We start from the raw sequence: 21,131 nt of genomic DNA on the forward strand, positions 1-21,131 counted from the left end.
GTTCATCCCTATGAAATCCCCAAACCACCTTCCCTACCGTCTGGCTCCTATCCTTGTAACCGCCCCCGGTGTAAAACCTGTCCCATGCACCCTCCCACCACCACCTACTCCAGTTCTGTAACCCGGAAGGTGTACACGATCAAAGGCAGAGCCACATGTGAAAGAACCCACGTGATTTACCAACTGACCTGCCTACACTGTGATGCATTCTATGTGGGAATGACCAGCAACAAACGGTCCATTCGCATGAATGGACACAGGCAGACAGTGTTTGTTGGTAATGAGGATCACCCTGTGGCTAAACATGCCTTGGTGCACGGCCAGCACATCTTGGCACAGTGTTACACCGTCCAGGTTATCTGGATACTTCCCACCAACACCAACCTATCCAAACTCCGGAGATGGGAACTTGCTCTTCAATATATCCTCTCTTCCCGTTACCCACCAGGCCTCAATCTCCGCTAATTTCAAGTTGCCGCCACTCATACCTCACCTGTCATTGAACATCATCTTTGCCTCTGCACTTCCACCTCGACTGACATCTCTGCCCAAACTCTTTGTCTTTAAATATGTCTGCTTGTGTCTGTATATGTGTGGATGGATATGTGTGTGTGTGCGAGTGTATACCCGTCCTTTTTTCCCCCTAAGGTAAGTCTTTCCGCTCCCAGGATTGGAATGACTCCTTACCCTCTCCCTTAAAACCCACTTCCTTTCGTCTTTCCCTCTCCTTCCCTCTTTCCTGATGAGGCAACAGTTTGTTGCGAAAGCTTGAATTTTGTGTGTATTTATGTGTCTGTTTGTGTTTCTATCGACCTGCCAGAACTTTCGTATGGTAAGTCACATCATCTTTGTTTTTAAATACACCTATGTGCATAAGTATAGAAGAACTATGCTAATTTTACATCGAGTATACCTAAGTAGGAAGTGTGAGTAATTAAGAAGAGCATAAGCCAGAGACGAAGAGTTTGTGATAATTGTTAAGAGGAGTCAGTCTGACAAATATTCTAAGTAGGAAGTGTGAGTAATTAAGTAGAGCACAAGCCAGAGACGAAGAGTTTGTGATAATTGTTAAGAGGAGTCAGTCTGACAAATATTCTGATGAATTTGAATTGTAGGATGATAGTGGGACTCTTATAGCTTGAGTACAATATACTGAACAGAGTATATAGTCATGATTAAAAGTTGAAAAGTAGAGGAGGACTCTAGGGTACTAAATGAAGTATTAAAAAGCAAGTGCACCAGAGGATATTTAATTATAGTGTACATAAAGATGTATACTCGCGTAATGAACCTAGAGGTCTACTCATAAAGGATAAGGAGGGCGCATCCAGCATTTATTGGATATAAAGAGCAGATAGGCAGACCTGAGAAAGGCTGACCTATACTGTGTGGACAGGGGCACCAAGAAGTGGATTGACCTGTACCATAGGAGAATAGGAATTTAAAGAGGCATACCCACCGAAACGGAAGGAGGAAGGGTACTCATAAGGTCAACCCACATGTAATGTATAGATGCTGATCCGAGGGGAAAAGGACAGTATCGTGAAAGAATTCACACATTTTCTAGGAATTATTCTGATAAATTTGAATTCTATATTTCACTAGCATTATTATGTTTTCTGGGTGTCAATAGGAACACTTTTATTTTGCCCAGAGTCACTCCAGACTACAAACTACTATAAGTAAAAAGCCCATTATGTACTAAAGAGGTAGTACAGAGAATCAGAATAAAGGAAGAAATATTCAAGGGTCCATGACACCTGGAATTTATGATTGGAAAAAGAGAAAACAAAAATTTGGGTCCTCTCAATTTTTGGATATTGAAAGAGCTAACTCCAACATGGATTGAAAGGTTCACATTATATAATTGTAGTAGAATGGAAAAAAGTAATGACGAAGCAATAAGAACAAGAGTATTTATGATTATTTATAGAAAAAGATGTATTGTTGAAAAATGAAGTGTTATCCTATGTGATATTAATGTACATGCTGATTATGTGTAAAATATTGCATGTTTGATCTAAGTAGGGGGATATGTAGTGGTTCAAGTATTTCCACGTAAATTCTGGAACCACTCGACCTTCTGCCACCTCGAACATGTCATGTTTTAAAGATACGTGTGAGAGAGAGAGAGCCTATTTACTGTGCAACACATGTTGGTGTGTGCAGGATGGAGGTTTATTGTGGGAAGACAGAGTTGCGTCAGACGAGCAACACCGGCAAGTGTCTGCCACTCGCACCATACAACCTGTATGGAGGATGCAAGGAGTAACTATGTATCATTCCTTGGTTGTCAAATAACTGTAATTGTTATAGACAATTGAAACATGATGTGCCTAGAGACTCTTACTTAATCTTGGTGTTAGACTTGCTAGAAGCAAGACCTGTTTTTGAATTTCTGGTGGATATTAAACCAGCACATTGTAATTATAATTAATAGTACCTGATGGTTATCAGTGTAGTTGACTTGCAAGAGTTAGTATGCTTATACAAAAATTGTGAAAGTGAAAATATACCTGAGCTTGAGAGAGATAGAAATTTTTTGATTCCTGTAACCTGCATTATTTCTTTGGAGAATAAGTTATGGAGATAGATGCAGCTGCATATCCAGAGAAGAGGATTGGCTAAACATTTCAAGTAAGTCAACTGCGGTAATAGAAGTGAGAGGTTCGCAATCCAGCTTTGCACTGCTTCTCTTGTCGCCAAAACCGTTAGACCCTGCCTGATTTAAATTGACTACATTCCATTGTCTTTGTTTTATTTTTGTTGATGTTCATCTTATAATCTCTGCTCAAAACATTCATTCTATTCAATCACTATTCCAAGTCCTTTGCTGTCTCTTGACGTAATTACAATATTGTTGACAAAATTCAAAGTTTTTATCTCTTGTCCCTGAACTTTAATTATCTTTCTAAATGTCTCCTTGGTTATTTTGGTTAGGATGGTGAATTCACTATGCTGTTCATAGTAGCTTATCTGCATTCCTATTTTCTTACTCATTATCAAACATATTCCTGCATTATTCCTATTTGAATTTGTTCTCATAACTCTGTAGTCAACTGATCAGATGTCCTCTTATTCATGCCATTGCTCTTCACTAATTCTCACTATATCTAATGTCAGTCTATACACTTTCCTTTCTAAGTTCTCTAGCCTACTGACCTGTGGGGAATCATGGCTGTAGTTTCCCCTGCTTTCAGCTGCACAATAAGGCCATGTTGGCTAACGTCACAAGGCCAGATCAGTCAATCATCCAGACTGTTACCCCTGCAACAACTGAAATGGATGCTGACCCTCTTCAGGAAACACACATCATCTTCACAAATAATCCTCTGTTGTGGTAGCACTTGTAGTACCATTACCTGTATTGTTGAGGCTTGCAAACCACCCTACCTCTGCAAAGTCAAGGATTCATGGAGGGTTTGAAGATCACATTCTACAAAATCCTTTAGGTACAATTACATATGTCATTCCTCCCTATCCTGACAAATATAAATAAATGGATGATGTATAGCCATAACCTGGCTCAGCATGTCAAAATTATTATGTATGAAATAAGTTTTATATTTCTTTAAGACTGTGCAAAGAAGTGAAACCTATTCTTTGACATATCTATTCATGAACTACATTGTCTCACACTGCATTAATCATTCTTAGAGCGGGAGGGAGCATGTTGCCCCAATCCCCTCTTCCACATCGGTGTCATCATGTATGAATCCAATAATTCACTTTTACAGGTGTCCCTGACTCATTCCCACCCTGTGTATCTGTTACCTGCTGCCTCCCTTCAAGGTGTCAGCCACCATTCCCGAACACTCCATCCCACTTTCCACTTCCTTTCTCCTTCTCTCACTCCACCTAGCACAACCCCTCACGCCAGGCAAACTGCATAGGTAAGAGTACTGTACTGCTGACGACAAAGTATTTTGCACAGATCTCTTCAAGGACATTGAAAATCTTGTATTCTCACTTGTACCTAAATTTAAACTTTAATATTTCTAATTAAAAATAAAAAGCAGATTTAGATGTAGTGTGGCAAACAAAACCCTAACGTAACACACAAATATTATACCAAAACATTGCTTTTCTTATCACATCAGATAAAGAAGTAAATGTTGTTAAGAAGTGATCATGACAGTCAGTGGAGGCAGATGATTAAAGAACAAAGAAATATTTTGTGTATTGTATAATCACAAAAATCAGCACCAAACTTACAAATTGATTTATATTAAAAAAGTGTATATTCTGCAGTAATGCCATAACTCTGAAGACACAACAGTACAGTACATTCCAGAGTTAAAATTTTCAGAAAAATATAGTAATAAAAATAATATTTTTGTGTAAATAGTTAAAAAGATTTACAAATATAAATACCATTATTAGAAATAATTTACAAAAAATAGTATTTATAAAAATAACAATGAAACGTATGAACCAATATGCTAATAACACAACTGGAACATAACTACAATGTTTAAACAATGCAGCTCACTGTCAAAGTAGTAATTACCTAATACAAAATAGTAGTTATAAAAGTAAAAGTAAAATACATACACAGTATGACTTTATAAGCATCATTTGGCACATAACTAGGAAGTTTTCATTAAATTATATGAACTCTTCATTACATGGATCTGTACTGACGAAAGCCTCATGAATGTGGGACACATCACTTCATTTTAATCTTGGGCTTTACATACAGAGCTGAGCTGTCATAGATAACAGTCATTACCACCAAAGGAATGAAATGAAAATTTGACAGATGACAGATTCCATGATATGGGCATTTGTCCATAATAAAACCACATGCAGCTATGAAAGTAAAAATTGCTACACATGTATGTGACAATATGATTCCATATCCTTAAAATGAAACTTAGATTAAGCAAAGTAATATTTACCATGGTGACACATAGCAACAGCACGAGGTCACAGTGTGGTACATATTACACAATTTCAGATGCACATTAAAATTTCTATTGATTGGTTTTGGATGCTAATTTAACTGTGATGATGTGCAATTTAACTGTGTATTACATACCATATTAACTTAAATCAAGTTACCATGATTTTTAATATCGGAGTACTCAATAAAACATTTAACTGTGAATGCAATATGTTAGCCACATGACAATGTGTATCAACTTTGTTTCTTTTAACTGAAAAAAGATATAAATGTATGCATAGTTAAATAGCTTTCAAAATAAAATTTAAAAAAATCCTGACTTCTTTACAAACATCAATGTTTGGATGACTCTGAGATCTAAAATAAATTATATTCACACTGTGTAACAGAGGGTTAATGCACAGTTTTTGAATAATGTAAGTCAAAAATATCTTTTGAGCGCAACAATGTGGAAATTTCATTAACCATGCTTACATTTTAAATTCAGAACATACAAATTGATAGCATATCCTAGAAATATATAAAATAAAAACAACGAAATGCTTATGTGTTAATTTCTGAGGAAACAGCAACCAGAACAGGGCTGCCAGACACACAAAAGGGAAAAAAACAGGATGGTATTTTGAAAAGGATCGACTACTACTCAAAATACAGCAGAGATGCCGATTTGTACAGGCACACAACAAAAAGACAGTCAAACAAATAAGCTTTTGGGCAAAAAGGCTCTCATCAGAATTAGACAACACACAACACCCACACACACTCACTCACATATGCACGACCACAGTCTCTGGCTGCCGGGGCCAGATTGTGAGTGGCAGCATGTTATGGGGGAAGCAATCTGGGTGGTGGGGGCAAGGAGGAGGCTGGGGCAGGGAGGGGGAGGAATAGTAGAGTAGGGGTGAGAGACAGTAAAATGCTGCTTGTGAGAGCCCACAGGGATGAGGTGGAGAGAAAAAAAAACTTCATAACTCAAAGTCTTCCAACATGATACAAATGTGGACTCTGCAAAATAGCAGTACATACATTTGAAGATGTGCCTCTTTTCATCTGCGTGCCTAAGATTTAATACAAAGGCAATAGTAAATCCATAAAATTACACTTTGTGTCATGATGTGATATTAAATTAAACACATTTGAAATTTGGTTTGAAAGCCCATCTTATATGCCATACTTCACATTTTTGTGATACCTATCTTACACATTTTTTTGTCTTCAGACTCACATTCAAAATTCTTCTTGAATGCCAACCAGCACTCCCATGTTGTGGGGTATAGTCAACCACTTTCTGAACAATAACAGCAAATCACAAAATGATTTACACAAAGTGCTATTAGAGTATGCCAGCCTTCTGTTACCAGAATTAAAGGAATATCCATAAGTGAAAACACCTGACATGTTCCTTGCTTGTCATTAATTGCACATTTTTAAAGTCTCCCTTTGTACTGTTTGCACTTCAAATATAAAATACGACAATCAGCTGGAAGATGAGCTTTAGTTTCAGCATTCTTTGCTTTGTATTAAACTACACACAAGAGATAAACAATTGAATTTTGAAAGTGATGTTAGCACCAAATAGTCCCGAACTGTAACAACACAGTATTTTTCATGTAACACATGGACAGAGATTAGGTTTCTTGTTGAAATTCTGATGCTAAGAAGTTTTTGTGTGCCTTTCATCAGTAGCCACACTTATTTTGCATGTGTAGTTTGTCAGGAGTTCCTCACAGTTTGGATTCCAAGTTACAGTGTATAAATGACTAGGTTAGCTTACTTCTGTAGAAAACATCTAGACTTTGGTCATAGTACTATTATGACAAGCATATTTGGTGGCTAGGCCACTGTCAAGGTTCTCTGTCCACCTACAAATATTCTTTGTTTTTAGAAATCATCACCAACATGCAGTTTTCAGTCACCCTTTACATATATTTTTACACACATACACATGCATGTGGTAATTTGCAGAGTGAAATTTATATACAGGGTGTAATGGGTATAGGTGCAGATATTGTATACGTGGTACTTTAATATGTACACACATCATTGTATTGGTTGTTTTTCCCCTGCATCAAACAGTCTTCCCAAAAACACGTCACAAATTTGGTGACCTGATGTTTTCTGCACAATTGTAACTGCATCACTAAATGGACTACTCCTGTCCATATTAACTAACTATTTTGCATCCACACATCCGCACTTCAACACCTGATCTTCTGCCAAGGGGAAAATAAGCATAATGGCTTGCTCTTGCCACAGGTACTTGGAATTTCTACCCAATTTTTGGTTTTACAAACCTAAAAAATCAAATGACTTATAGTAGCTATAATTATTGGTCTACAAGGGACATAAAAAATGATGTAATGTTGTTCAAAACACCATATCAATCACCAATAGAAATATTTGCTCTTATACCCATTACACCTTGTGTGTGTGTGTGTGTGTGTGTGTGTGTGTGTGTGTGTGTGTGTGTGTGATATATATACTGACTAAAACTGTATGTTAGATGGGGATTCAGACCTGGAACCTTGTCTTTCATGGGCAACACACTTTATGACTGAGCTATCTAGGCATGGAACACAACCTGCCCAGCTGAACTGTACCTTACAATACTGAATTAACACAGATATTTTCTTGCTATTTTTACAGTATGATGGATAAGAATTACATTTCTTAATTTTTGTTACACCCTTTGATTACAGATTTTACCATTTTCATCAGATGACACTGAAATGATAAATCAAATATGTAATTTATATGTCACTATCTCCCACTTATTTTCTCACATATGCCTACTATACTAACTAGACAATGTTTACCACATCCTTATTTATGAGCTCAGATTGAAAATAAACTATGATGATCAGAAACGAACTGAAAATACCATAAAAGATAAACAGGTGTTAAATTATATTAATATAGAACCAAAAATTGGGGAATGAAAAATAGCTAACACAAGGCATACTTTTTTTCTGAAGCGAAAACTAGAGAATTCTGCAGAGTATGAGACGTACACTACAGTTATTGACTAACATGGAATCTCCGATAATTTCTATGGGTAAAGGATTTTTCTTTTTCTTACTTATATCTGAAGTTATCATTATTTCTAATTAGTACCTGAATCATAATTTTCTGGAACTTTTCCAGTTTTCTGTAAATAAGTCAATTCCAAAATAATGTAGTCACATATTAGAAAAAACTGAAAGATGTATCTTGTCCACAACAAATTTTATGCTACTTTAACACGTCTAGGCATTGGGACAGAGAACAGTAAACTCAGAATAGCATTAAAAATCATACCTAAGGCTGTCAAAAAAGTTTTTATCTGGGATTTTAAGTCTGAAAACAAATCATTATTTGGGTTTGGCATCTCTACATTTTCTGGTTGGTCAGTTTCTTCAAGCAATTGTTTTGTGTAATTCGTATATGTGTACATGTAGCAAGCAGGTGTAGAAGATACCACAAGCACCTTATGGAAAACACCAACTGGAATCCGAATTGCTTCCCCCCGAGTTAGGAAGTGGCTTGTTGAGATGTTTTTCCGTTCCGTGGTGACATTCACAAAGACTTCTCCCTCTAATATTGTAAGTGTCACATTTGATAAATCCTTTGCTATAAAATTTTCAAGGTAAAGACCTGTAAAAATAAAACAGTCTGCTGTGTACTTACACCATAAAAGCATGCTTCATGAACATAAGTTCAAGACAAATGACAAAAACACTAGAACACTTTCTATAGTATAACTAAACATTTCATTAAGTAACAGAACCAAAAGGTCCCCATAACTAAGGTATATATGATGAACAAATCATCACCATTGGGAATTAGTATTTCTTGGGTTAGTAATGCTCACAGAGAAGTGACACAAATGGTAGGGAATATTATACAGTTGCCATCAGCCACATAACTGGTGTCACAGTTGTTTGCACATCATTTGGCTTTACAGTGTCATATTCTGGACAATATGCATTCATCAAATTAAATTAAAATCCAAACATAATGAAAGTGGCATGCAACAAATGTCAATCTGGCATGATGGTAATACATGCTTGGATATCCAAATAATCAGCATTTCAGCACAACCACTTAAGAGTAGGTGGGAGTAACATATTCTATATTCTGTACAAAAGGAAAGTTTATGCAGCAGTTTCTCATTTATAAATCACATTTGAATGTTGGCTGTTTGTGAGAAGATAAAGATATGCCTTGAGTAGCAAGGAGAAACATCTACTAGTACATATGTGATTGTAACATCAGCAGGACTGTGGTCTAATGGGATTGTAGTTTATTGTTCTCTGATATTGCTGCTTGCATCTGTCAGGATCCCATTATATGGACAGTGCAGCAATGTATGGATCATCTCAGACTGTCACCATGGGCACCATTGTCATGGCTTCCACTGATGTGGCAGCAGAAAGAAGTGTGCCTACAGTAGTGTTCCCAGTGGCTACACCAGACAGAGGATTGGCTCTGTGACATCTTTTCAGACAAATCCCAGTTCTGCATACATCATCATGTTGTGTGTGTGTGTGTGTGTGTGTGTGTGTGTGTGTGTGTGTGTGTAGGCTCTGGACAAAAATGCACAGTGCCACATTTGTCATCATCAGACAGGACCAGCACCTGGTTTGATGGTTTAGGGTGCCAATGGTACACAACATGAATAACTCCAGTTTGCCTTTCCATTAATTCGGAATGCAGGATTAATATTTCTTATGTTTAAAGACCAGTGGCCATCTTTGAGGTCTTTCAACAAGATAATGCAAGAACACAAGATCCCTGCACTGTCCTGACCTACTATGATACAGAGGGTGTTGACTACTCATCCAGACAACCACCATAAACATCTGAGGGAAAACATTCAACCATTTGCACACCACTATGATTTATAAATTCTCGTATCAAGCTGAAGCAGCATGGAATGACATAATCAAATATCAACCCAAGCTCATTTTGATTCATTGCCCAGGTGTGTTAGAGCCATCATTGCTGCTTACGTGGCATCTCTGTGTACTAGATTTAGCATCCTATATAATCCTAAATCACCTACAAATTTAATAATGTACTCTTCCTTCTATACTGTTTATGCACCCAAAATAAAATTACGTTATTCGCTATACTCTTGCTAACTGTACTCGGTGCTGTAATTTCAATGGTCATCACTGTTATTCTGTGTGTTGCTGCAGAAACAGCCATCAGAAGCCTTGTACATATTGATACTAGCTTAGGAAACATATAATAATAATAATATGTTCTACTTGAACAATGTTGCTCTATAAACATTGTAGGTGATATCAAATTTGTTCATAAAAATGTGAATTAGATGTATGACAATATTATAAAAGGATAGATTGCTACTCACCATATAGTGGACATACTTGTAATAGATACAGATGCAAGGACTGCCCCATACGTCCTCCCACCACCAGCTACTCCAGTCCAGTCACAAACATCACCTATCCCATGAAAGGCAGAGCTTCCTGTAAAAGCAGTCATGTGATCTACAAGCTAAGTTGCAACCACTATGCTGCATTCTACAGGGCATGACAACCAACAAGCTATCTGTCCACATGAATTGGCACTGACAACATGTGGTCAAGAAACAGCTGGACTACCAAGTTGCTGAGTAAGCTGCCCAATACAACATTCTTCACTTCAATGACTGCTTCACAGCCTGTGCCATCTGGATCTTTCCTACCAACACCAGCGTTTCGGAATTGTACAGATGGGAACTATCCCTGCAATATATCCTACATTCCTGTAACCCCCTGGCCTCAACCTTTGTTAGTCACTGTCCTTCATCTCCTTCCCAGTTCCCATTCCAGCACTACACATCCTCCTATTCCACCTACACACCCATTGTCTTTTCACTTCTCTCCTTTTCTGCTCCCCCTCCCCCATCCCCCCCCCCCCCCCTTGCTCTCCATCTAACCCCCCTACTGCATGTAGCTGACCTACCCTATCCCCACATCGTCCTCGTATGCTCCCACAAGCAACACTTTACCGTCTGTTACCCCTCACCTACCATCCTTCCCTCTCCCCGCCCCAGCCTACTCCTTAACACCACCGTGCAGACTACTTCCCTCATCATGCACAGTAGCTCACAATCTGGCCTCAGCAGCTAGAGACTGGTAATGTGTATGAGAGTTGTGTCTACTGCATAAGATATTTTGGCCAAAAGCTTGAGACAATGGTCGTGTGTGTGTGAGTTGTGTTTGCTTGAATATGTGTGCGAGTTGTCTACTGTAGAAGAAGAACTTTTGGCCAAAAGCTTACTTGTTTAGCAGTCTTTCTGTTGCGCCTGTCTGTGACTCAATACCTCCACCATATGGTGAGTAGCAATCCATCCTTTTCGTAATATCATCAGTATTTCATCCTGGATTTCATGTTATTTGAATTAGATGTATGGAGGACAAGAAAATCTCCAAGGACGCAACTGAATATCCACAAAAACAATGGGAAAATGATGAGGTTTTCATTCACACTTGCACTGAAATTTCATCTCACAAGGGAAATATCACAGCTAACACTGAATAATATTGATTTTAAAATATAGAGGTATTTGTTTTATCTCCCCTCCCCCAACTACCCCTTTCTACCAAGGTCATTTGTCTATAAAACTCTTCATTCATGTGCAACCATATTTACCAAAAGAGAAGTTATTGTGTTGTCAATGTTCTCTCCTTCTGAAAGTACGAATATATGTTGAGTGTCAACGAACCAATTAGAACACAGGAAAATGGAACAGGCCATGCCAAAATCTGAATAATGTGATCATTGAGGCTTTGACATTAGAGTACTGCTGTGCAAACACAGCAGAAATGATGTCCACTTTGTCAGCTGTGGATACAGTTCTGTTTCACTGTGTTTTAACCCTTTCAGACCCTCTGGCTACAGTTGTGTACATTAACATTTACTGTGTCTTACCTGCAAAAGAAGTATTTTTCCCAACTGAAACCTGAGTATCAGCAAGTCACTGTAGCAATGCACAGCAGCTCATGACAACCAGAATACACAGATGTGGTTGCTTCACTATATTCCAAGGTGTAATTGAATATTGTTATTTTGCTTGGTAAATACTCAATGATCATTTTACTGTTTATTACAATACAGAATATTTTGTAATTAGTTATTTTAGTCCTTCAAATGAAGCCAAGTGAACAAAGTATGTTTTGAAAATGGGTACATATTTTTGCATAAATCTTGCATCTAAAATCATTACAAAATCACCTAAGAGCATTATCACGTAAGGAAAAATTTTCCTTCCTCCAGAAAAAAATTCAGGTCTAAAGGGCTAATCATTTCAATGAAACTCTACGTTTGCTCTTTTACGACAAGATAGAGATGAATGTATGGCAACAATGGAATTGTTTTGGGAAATGTGACACTGGTACATACTGCATGTGTTATCATTTTTTTTTTTCAAGCAGATGTTTAGCTTTTATGCCAAATAATGCCTTATTTCTGACTTTTGTGAATCTGCTAGTCATAACTGCCTGCTATATGGTATTGTTTTGTCAGTGGCTTGTGCTTGTGTGTCTTTATATTCTTTAACATGTTATTGTTTTGCTTATCTTTCAACAAATCTCATCTATTGCTAGCATTTCATCACCAATTCCACTCTGGTCCTATATTGTGTTGACTCCATTCATTAAGGGTCCTACCCAACATTCCTAATCAAAACCTGATTCATGTCATTCCTTCAGTTCTTTCCTTTCTTTCAGCAGGTGAAGGAAATCTTTTTCTGAAAGCTCTAGTGTTTATGTCATTTTTTGTTTGTGAGCCTGTATCTGATTCGTTAGGCAGAATTTTTTTAAATGTTTAATTTGATTGTATACCAGTTGGAAATTCTGGTCAGAATACAAATACATTCCAATTATTAATAATACCATCCCCATTACGAAAGTGGCTCACAGTTATTTCCCTCAAACAGTATGATCTTTCTTAAATTCAATTCAACTAAATTTTTCTTTACCTGGGAAATCTGCAACAAACAATGCATCACTATAATCAGACCATGAATACACTTCTTTTTCCATTTCCATTATTCTTTGCCTCCATGAGCTGAATTCAGTTAGGAGAGGCATTAACCATGATGGTTTCTCAAATGGAGACCATTCCACTCTCAGTATGTCTATGTTGGGATCAAACATGCGTTGCTGGAAGCGGCCATTTAGAGAGCACCACACATCCACATATATTGATATGTTGTCTCCTGTTATATACTTGTCAATCTCAGTGCCTGGAACATGACTGTTTTTGTAGCTCAGAATATTCCGTTTAAGACAGTGAGCATACTGTACCACCATATCAGCATGTTTAGCCCAGCGGTCGGTCTGAACCCAAGCCTGCAACAATTTGATATTCAATGCAAAAAAGAATAAAGCATAACTCCAGTGTTATTACGATAAAGAACAAAGCTTATGAACTGTACCTCAGGGTCTAAGAAATGCTCTTTTCCTGATGTATTGTCCACTATTCTGAGAGCTATCATGATAGTATCCCATGAATGAACCATCATGTCCCATGAATAACCATACAGTCCATTTGTCCAGTTATTGTACCCCTAAAAACAGTAAGATGCTTGGTCTTCACAAAAGAACTAATCTTAAAGCACAGTATTTGTAATACGAGATATGTTGGCAGACTGACAATTCTCAACAATATTTTCACTGAAAATACTAAAATCTGAGGAATAATAAAATCTGAGGAAGTGCCAGAAAATAAAGCAGCAGTAGAGTTGAATGTCAAGTAATCTTATGTAGTTACATCATGTCAGCCATAGACCGTTAGTTTTATCTATTAAGTAGTATCATTATTGATGCATACTAAAACGTTTATAGAAAAATTTAATTCCAGCTATCTACAAAAATTGTAAATAGCATTGAAAGTAAGAAAATGACTTCCCGCAATATTAAATCATTTACTGCTAAAGCAAGGGTTACTACATCTTTGATTCATTGCAGCATGGTTTCAGTTGAGCAATCCTAAAAGTTATTTCATTGTGAAATCTTATTTGCTTCCCAAAAAAAGGCATAAGTGAACTAAAGTAGAAGGGGAGTCTTCTTTAGTTTTTCCAATAGAATATTGTCATCCTATATCTTTTCAAGTGTTGAATCACACCCTTGGCGATATCTTTTACTGTTCAATTACATCTTGTAGGGAACAATGAGTATTAATAACTGAATATGGTATGTTTCAAGCCAATAAGTCATTGACTGACATATCAGTCCTGACAGGATCTTCATGACCCCACTATTATTTCTGTACATGTAAGAAAACCATAACAATAATAATAAAAAAAAATAGTAGTTACCTTCAAATGCAAAATTCCAGTACTGCTGATAGAAACATTTAAGTAGAGAAAATCTATATCTTGCTTTTGGAACTGTCAGTTCTTTCATCAGGGAGGAAAGAGGAATAGGTGTGAGAAGTTTGAAAAGGAGGGTAGTTCAGTCAGACACCAGAATGACAGGGACCCCATCTGATCTACCAAGTTGCTTTTCTTTTGTTAAAGTATGCTCTTGCTCATTTCCCCTGAAGCTGTCAAAACATTTTCTTTATTAATGACTCATAGATTTAATGTCAGTGTACTGTGTATAATAAATAAAATATTTCTGAATTAAATATGAAGATCAGAAATAAATTGTTAAAAAAAGTAAAAAATAACTTCAACCTACATGATTACCGTCATATTTTCTCATTAGATACGAGAGAGAAATCTGGGAAGAGAAAACATGTCAACAGACAATAGATTACACAGTGGAAAGAATTTTCTGCAGTGTTACTGTGTGAAGGACATGAGCACAAATTAATCTGAACAGATATAAAGGAATTAACTGACTCTCCTATACCCCACACTTCAGTCATATCATAGTCTCTCTATCCTGAAGTTCCAAAGAATTCCTATCGCCCTTTGCATTTTCTGCTACCTTTCCTTTCCATCCTTCATGAGCTTATAACAATTAAAGCTGACTCTGGTTTTGAGATTCTCTCTCAATCTGTGACAAGAAGTTTCCTGGTAGTTCTCTGTAATTTTTTTAATACTGATAAGCAAATTTATTCATACACTAAAATATTATGTCTCCATGAGACAAGATGAGCTAAGTATCAACATCTCAAAAATGTGTAAAATGTATTTGTGAACTTCTACATGCAACAGTCAATAATATAATCAAAAATAGTGTCTTTCTGAAACAATTAAAAATAGTGATTTAAGGAAAAGGGCAGCAAATAAAAATTCCAGTTTGATCTCTTTTTATGATAATAGAAAAGCTATAAATATAGCATGAAAGTCCTGGTAGAATGTAAATAATTTAAGAGTAAAGGAGACCACTCACCAAATAGCAGAAACATCGAGTCATCTACAGGCAAACACAAAACATAACGAGAACTTATTAGCTTTCAGAATAAATCCTTTCTCGAGTACAAATGCATACATGTAGGCACCCACATGCCTGTGCCCTACATTTATTAGATAAATTTAAGAACATGGAATTACAGGTATCTACCATTGACTTGGTAAAGTTTTACCTAATTAATAGGAAAGAGTTTGCACTTCGACAAACAACAAGTATCATGTATGGCACAAAACCAATAACATTAGGTATAGCATGCCTCAAGGTTCTGTACTGGGGGCACTCCTCTTCCTTGGGTGAGTAAAAAGCAGTATTCCATACTGCAGATGGAAATGGAGCAAAGAAGAGTATGAGTGGAGTAAGAAGCATTTCCTTACAGTGTTCCATAATTTATACAGTACAAAGAGTACACAAGCTAGTTTGCTGCACAGATAAATGATGTGACCATCCAGTGTGAATCCTTAATCCAGGATCAGTCCAAGTGATTTCATTGTTTTATTTTCATTTTTAGTTACCATGGTTAATGCACAGCTGGTTGGCTTGACACCAGTGATTAGTCATTTGTATTATTTCTTTGTTGTTTTCTCGTACACTTTGTAAGTTCTCTCCTGTGGCTATTCATCAGCATGTAATGTAGTACATTCTTACATGATATATAATTCAAAAAGCCATTAATGTAGACCAGTCACCTCTGGTGACCAGCAGGCCTCATTCACATACTTAGTGAAGCATGTGGGCTGGCTTGTTGCATCACATGACATGACAGCAACACCCCTACCTCTTAAAGTCAAAACTGTATCAGCTGTGCCAAAATCATGCAGTTACGTAGTGTTGTATCGTGTGTCATGTGCACATGTTTAGAAACAATCGCGCCATCAAACATTTCATGCATGCCACCAGAGACACTGTGTTTTATATAGGTGTGTTTTGGTTTTGTTATTCTTTGATTATGCTTTCTAGTTATGAGATAACTCTGATGTTTTGTTCCCTGCAAGTTACGTTATTTTCAATTGCAGGCTCAGAATGATCAAACAGGCTGTGTATTTACCGACATCTTCTGTGGCTGTGATCAATAACGCTAATGTTAATACTGTTCGAGGGAGTTTTTGTGTAGTATAGTTCAGCTGTATTAAGTACACAGAGGTTCTAATGGCTGAATGACAGTCTGCCCAGCTTGTACTGACAAAGTGGTGACACCGATATGATTTACCTGCATAGTATCATTGGATTAACGAGCGCTTACAGAAGATATTTTCAAAATGACTGAACAAACCCCACTGTGTCATGAATATCTGTAAGGATAGCACCTTTCTGGCCACACAATCCAGTTTTGTGATTTGCACAGATGGAGGACAGTTTTTTCTATTATGGAATTTCGGTACATGCTACCAAGTTTGCGCTGGTAGAAAGCCAATTAGATCACTGCTATGACACGGAAGCGCAAGATATAATTACCTCACCAACAGAGGCTAACTCCTATGACCAGCTTAAAGCAGAATTGATCTGACAAGTGTCAGCAGTGCAGGAAGAATGAATCTGTCGAAGAATGAAACTGTCAGGTTATCACTCAAGAAGATACTGGAGACTGAAAGCCTTCACAGTACTTGTGGCACCTAAGAAGCAAAGTAAACATGCCAACCGTTCTGGACAGCTTACTGCTCACAATATGAAGCAGCCATTTGCCAGCACCTGTCAAGGCAATTATAGTGTCACAGTCTGACACACCCTTGGCCATATTAGCAGAGATGGCAGACAAACCCAGGACACAATGACACTGGCTCCTGTGAGCGCAATCACTGCGCAGTGCACTAGCATGATGCCAAGTGTTTCACAAGCAGATTATGAGGCCTTGGTGGCCAAGGTATGTCTACTGATGCAGCAGATTGGTGAACTGCTATATCAATGCAATCTGAGCAGTGACAGAAGCCAGAATCAATAGTGTTGGTGCTTGTGCAGCAGGTTCATCAATGACCTCTTCCACAACTGAACCTGGGCAGCACGGTATCTGCTGCTGTCACGAGAAATTCAGGGAGCAAGTGTGCACATTCACAACCCTGTGTATTTACCCAAAAGGCAGCAGGACGTTGGCGCCTCCTCTGATTGCCGATAAGAGTTCCATGCCCGTCTGTTAGTGATCGGCGGTCCAGCTGGAAAAATTTAATAGACACTGGATCTTATTTGTCCATTTACCCATGGGCTGTGTTGCACAGGAAGTGGCTACCCACGTTATTCTGTCTGACCACTGTAAACAACTCAGTCATAACAATGTACAGCACTCTGTGCTTGGAACAAGACCTGGTTTTATGATGAGACTTTGCACAGGATTTTACCATTGCAGATGCCGCTGAACCTATCATCAGGGAAGACTTCCTTACCCATTATAATTACTGCCGGACATGAAGTACTCATGCCTAGTTGACAACACCACAGGCTCAACAGCAACTGGTTTTTGGTGGAATGCATCCATCCATACTGCCAAAGTAATGCAGGTGGTGGATGGCGAACATGTGGAGCTGCTGAATGGATTTCTGGCTCTTGACATGACACCCCGAGTGCCTAAGAAGGCAGGGCATGACACTGTACACTAACACAGCCGATCAACGGTCCCCCACATCCTGTAGATCATGACATTTGGCTCCAGATCGTCTTAAAACTGCAAAAGCAGAGTTAGACAGTATGATCTATGAAGGTGTAATGTGGCCTTCCAACAGCCCCTAGTCCTCATCATTACATTTGGTCCTGAAAAACTGTGGTGCATGGTGGCCTTGTGGTGACTACAGAGCCCTGAATGCCAGAACTATGCTGGACAGATACCCAGTGTCATTGTTACGTGACTATAACTATGCGCTGAGTGGTGCAATTATTTTTTGCATCCTGGACTGTGAAAAAGCATACATACATATCCCTGTAGCTGAACGAGACATTTCCAAGACACTGATCATCACTCCTTTTGACCTGTTTATGACTTTGGGCTCAGGAACACTGCTCAAACGTGGCAATGCTTCACTGACTCAGTGCTACAGGACCCAACTTCTGCTTTCGCTTACCTGGATGAAATTTTAGTTTCTTTGTCATTGGCAGAGCAACATTGGTAGCATTTAATGGAATTGTTTAAGTGGTTGGAACACTACAGCATCATCCTGAACGCCGTCAAATGTGTCTTCAGGAGCCCCAAGTGGATTTCCTAGGGTATAGGATAACAGCAGCAGGATTGCTACCACTGCCAGAGAAGGTGGAAGCCATCTTGCGGATTTCACCCCAACTATGGCCAAGGAGTTGCATCAACTCCTTAGTATGTTAAATTTTTATTGTTGTCACTTGCCACACTCTACTGAGTTACAGGAACCATTAATTGCAGTACTCTCCAGCCCCAAGAACAAGGATAACTCACCTATAATGTGGGCTGATAGCATTTGTGTGGCGTTTGAAGCAATCTGAAAGAGCATCGCAGATTCCGCACTACTGGCCCACTCTGAGCCCACTGCACCTCTGGCACTATTGGTTGACGCTAGCCAGATGGTGATCAGTGCAACATCGCAACAGTGATGTAGTGACACACAGCAACTACTCATGTTTTTCTTGCGCAAACTATCGCCCTCAGAAAAGCTGTGGAGTGCCTATGACAGAGAACTTCTGGCCATTTATGAGTCCATTAAATACCTCAGCCCTCACCTGGAAACTAGAAGCTTTATCACCTACACCGATCACATATCGCTAACTTATGACTTTTGCCAGAACAATGTTCACCTTGGCAACACATCTCACAATTCAGCACAGACATCTGGCACATCTTCAACATTGACAACATGGTGACCAGTGATTCTAGCACAATCAGTTATACCACACTTGCCATTGCTCAACAATCAGGTCAAGAACAACAAGGACTTTTAACAGCAGGAATATTAGCATTGGATCCGCAATTTATCCATTCCAGGGAGTGATGTCAAGATGTACTGTGACATGACCATGTCAAAACCATGGCCATTCCTATCAATTTCCTTCAGAAGGGATGTCTTCAATATGCTACAAAACTTGTGCCAATCTGGTATTTGATCGACAAAACGTCTAGTGACAAATCTCTACTTGCGGATGGGTATGCAGAATGACCTCCATGAATGGGGAGGTGTTGCCTTAAATGCCAATGTAGCAAGACACCACCACATGCCAGTAACCAATAGGGAACTTTCTGGTCACAACGCCCTTTTCAGTCATGTCCAAATTGACATCACTGATCCATTGCCATTGTCCGACAGCCAACATACCTAAAATGATAGATCTTTACACCTGCTGGCCAGTAGCTGCACCAGTGGACACTGTGGCTTTTGCTTTCATGTTGTATTGAGTGTCACACTTTGGCCACCCATTATATGTCATGACAGACAGAGGATAACAATTTGAATACAACCAGTTCAGACAAATCAAAAGTTTTGTGGTTTGATTTGTGGCCTAACTCACCACAAAATGACGAGAAGTTTTGTGGCCCAACTCACCACAAAACGATGAGCTATCACCCAGCCAGTAACAGGATGGTTAAGAGATGGCATCGCTCACTTAAGGCAGCACTAATGTGCCACAACACTGAGTGGACCAAGGCCCTTCTAATGTTGCTACTTAAACTCAGAAACACTTTCAAACCAGATCTAGATGCTTCTTTGGCAGAACTGGGTACAGTGACATGTTGAGGTTTCCAGGATAATTCATGGAAACAAATGCTCTGCCACAACCAAGGGATGATCAGCCAGAATCCCTACACCAACTGCAAGAGCATGTGGCCCAAATCCACAGACACCAGCCTCACAGACACGATACAGCAACCACCTGTGTGCATCAAGACTTGAAAACCTATTCACATGTCATGTTACATGCAGAAGACATCAAACCATTATTGTAGCCACTATACTTAGGATCCCACCATGCAGTTGCAAGGGGAGACAAAACAAATTACATTTCAATTAGTGGAAAGGCGACCACCGTTTCTGTAGGTGATGTTAAACCGGCTGACAACCTCCACAAAGCAACAATACCAAAGTTTCCAGGACTATGGCCTCACCCAACAGCTGCCTCATCACTACCCTCACAGCTGCCAGTGCAGATTACAACAGCAGCAGACCTACGAACACATACTTCAAATCTGGTTCCTGTGTCCACTGTCCAGCCTGCTATTCAGAATAATGCTCCACTTCCACCACAGAGGCTGATGTGGCAACATTGCGCTGTTTTACACAGTGTTGTGTCACGTGTGTCATGTGCGTGTGTTTAGAAACAATAGCGCCATCAAACATTTCGTGCCAGCCACCAGAGGCACTGTGTTTTATATGTGTGTGTATGTGTTTATGTTTTGTTATTCTTTGATTATGCTTTCTATTCTTTTTGTATCCTCCATGCTGGAATGAGATTGTGCATAGTTAACTCTGATGTTTTATTCCCTGCATGTTACGTTATTTTCAGTTGCAAGCTCAAAACTCCTGTGGCTGTGATCAATAAAGTTAACATAAATATTGTTCGAGGGAGATTTCATGCAGTGTGGTTTAGTCGTATTAAGTTCACTCAGGTTCCAATGGTTGATCGACAGTCTACCTTGCTTGTACCAACATCACCCGTGACATTATAGTTTACGTGGTAATGCTCCGATATAAATGGCAGCCCTTTCCCCACCTGCCACATCAACAAATTATACCTCAGAGCATGTATTTTTGAGAGTACATTCCTTTAGATATATTTACATTTATTTAAATGTCAGAGGCACTGTTTCTTTACTTACAATTTTTTACAATAGTTGTCTTAAAAGCTTCCATTGCAAAATCCTGCAACACTGTTAGTAAAGAAACAATGTTGTTCACACTTAAATGAATATAAATATCTGAAGATGGGAT

At 38.6% G+C, this 21,131-nt stretch overlaps 1 protein-coding gene across 3 annotated transcripts in view; it reads right to left on the reverse strand.

The window, feature by feature from the left end:
* Window positions 1-4,279: 4,279 nt before the first annotated feature.
* Window positions 4,280-21,131, reverse strand: part of LOC126457321 (vitamin K-dependent gamma-carboxylase) — a 73,326-nt gene continuing 56,474 nt past the window's right edge. For all 3 annotated transcript variants that reach the window (XM_050093513.1, XM_050093514.1, XM_050093515.1), the window contains 3 exons: window positions 13,335-13,466; window positions 12,876-13,248; window positions 4,280-8,539 (listed from right to left, as the gene is read on the reverse strand). In XM_050093513.1, the coding sequence (XP_049949470.1) occupies window positions 8,133-8,539; window positions 12,876-13,248; window positions 13,335-13,466 (912 nt within the window). In that variant the 3' untranslated portion in view covers window positions 4,280-8,132. The remainder of the gene's footprint in view (window positions 8,540-12,875; window positions 13,249-13,334; window positions 13,467-21,131) is intronic.

Source organism: Schistocerca serialis, chromosome 2, assembly GCF_023864345.2.
Source record: "Schistocerca serialis cubense isolate TAMUIC-IGC-003099 chromosome 2, iqSchSeri2.2, whole genome shotgun sequence".
In the NCBI taxonomy this organism is placed as follows: Eukaryota; Metazoa; Arthropoda; class Insecta; order Orthoptera; family Acrididae; genus Schistocerca; species Schistocerca serialis.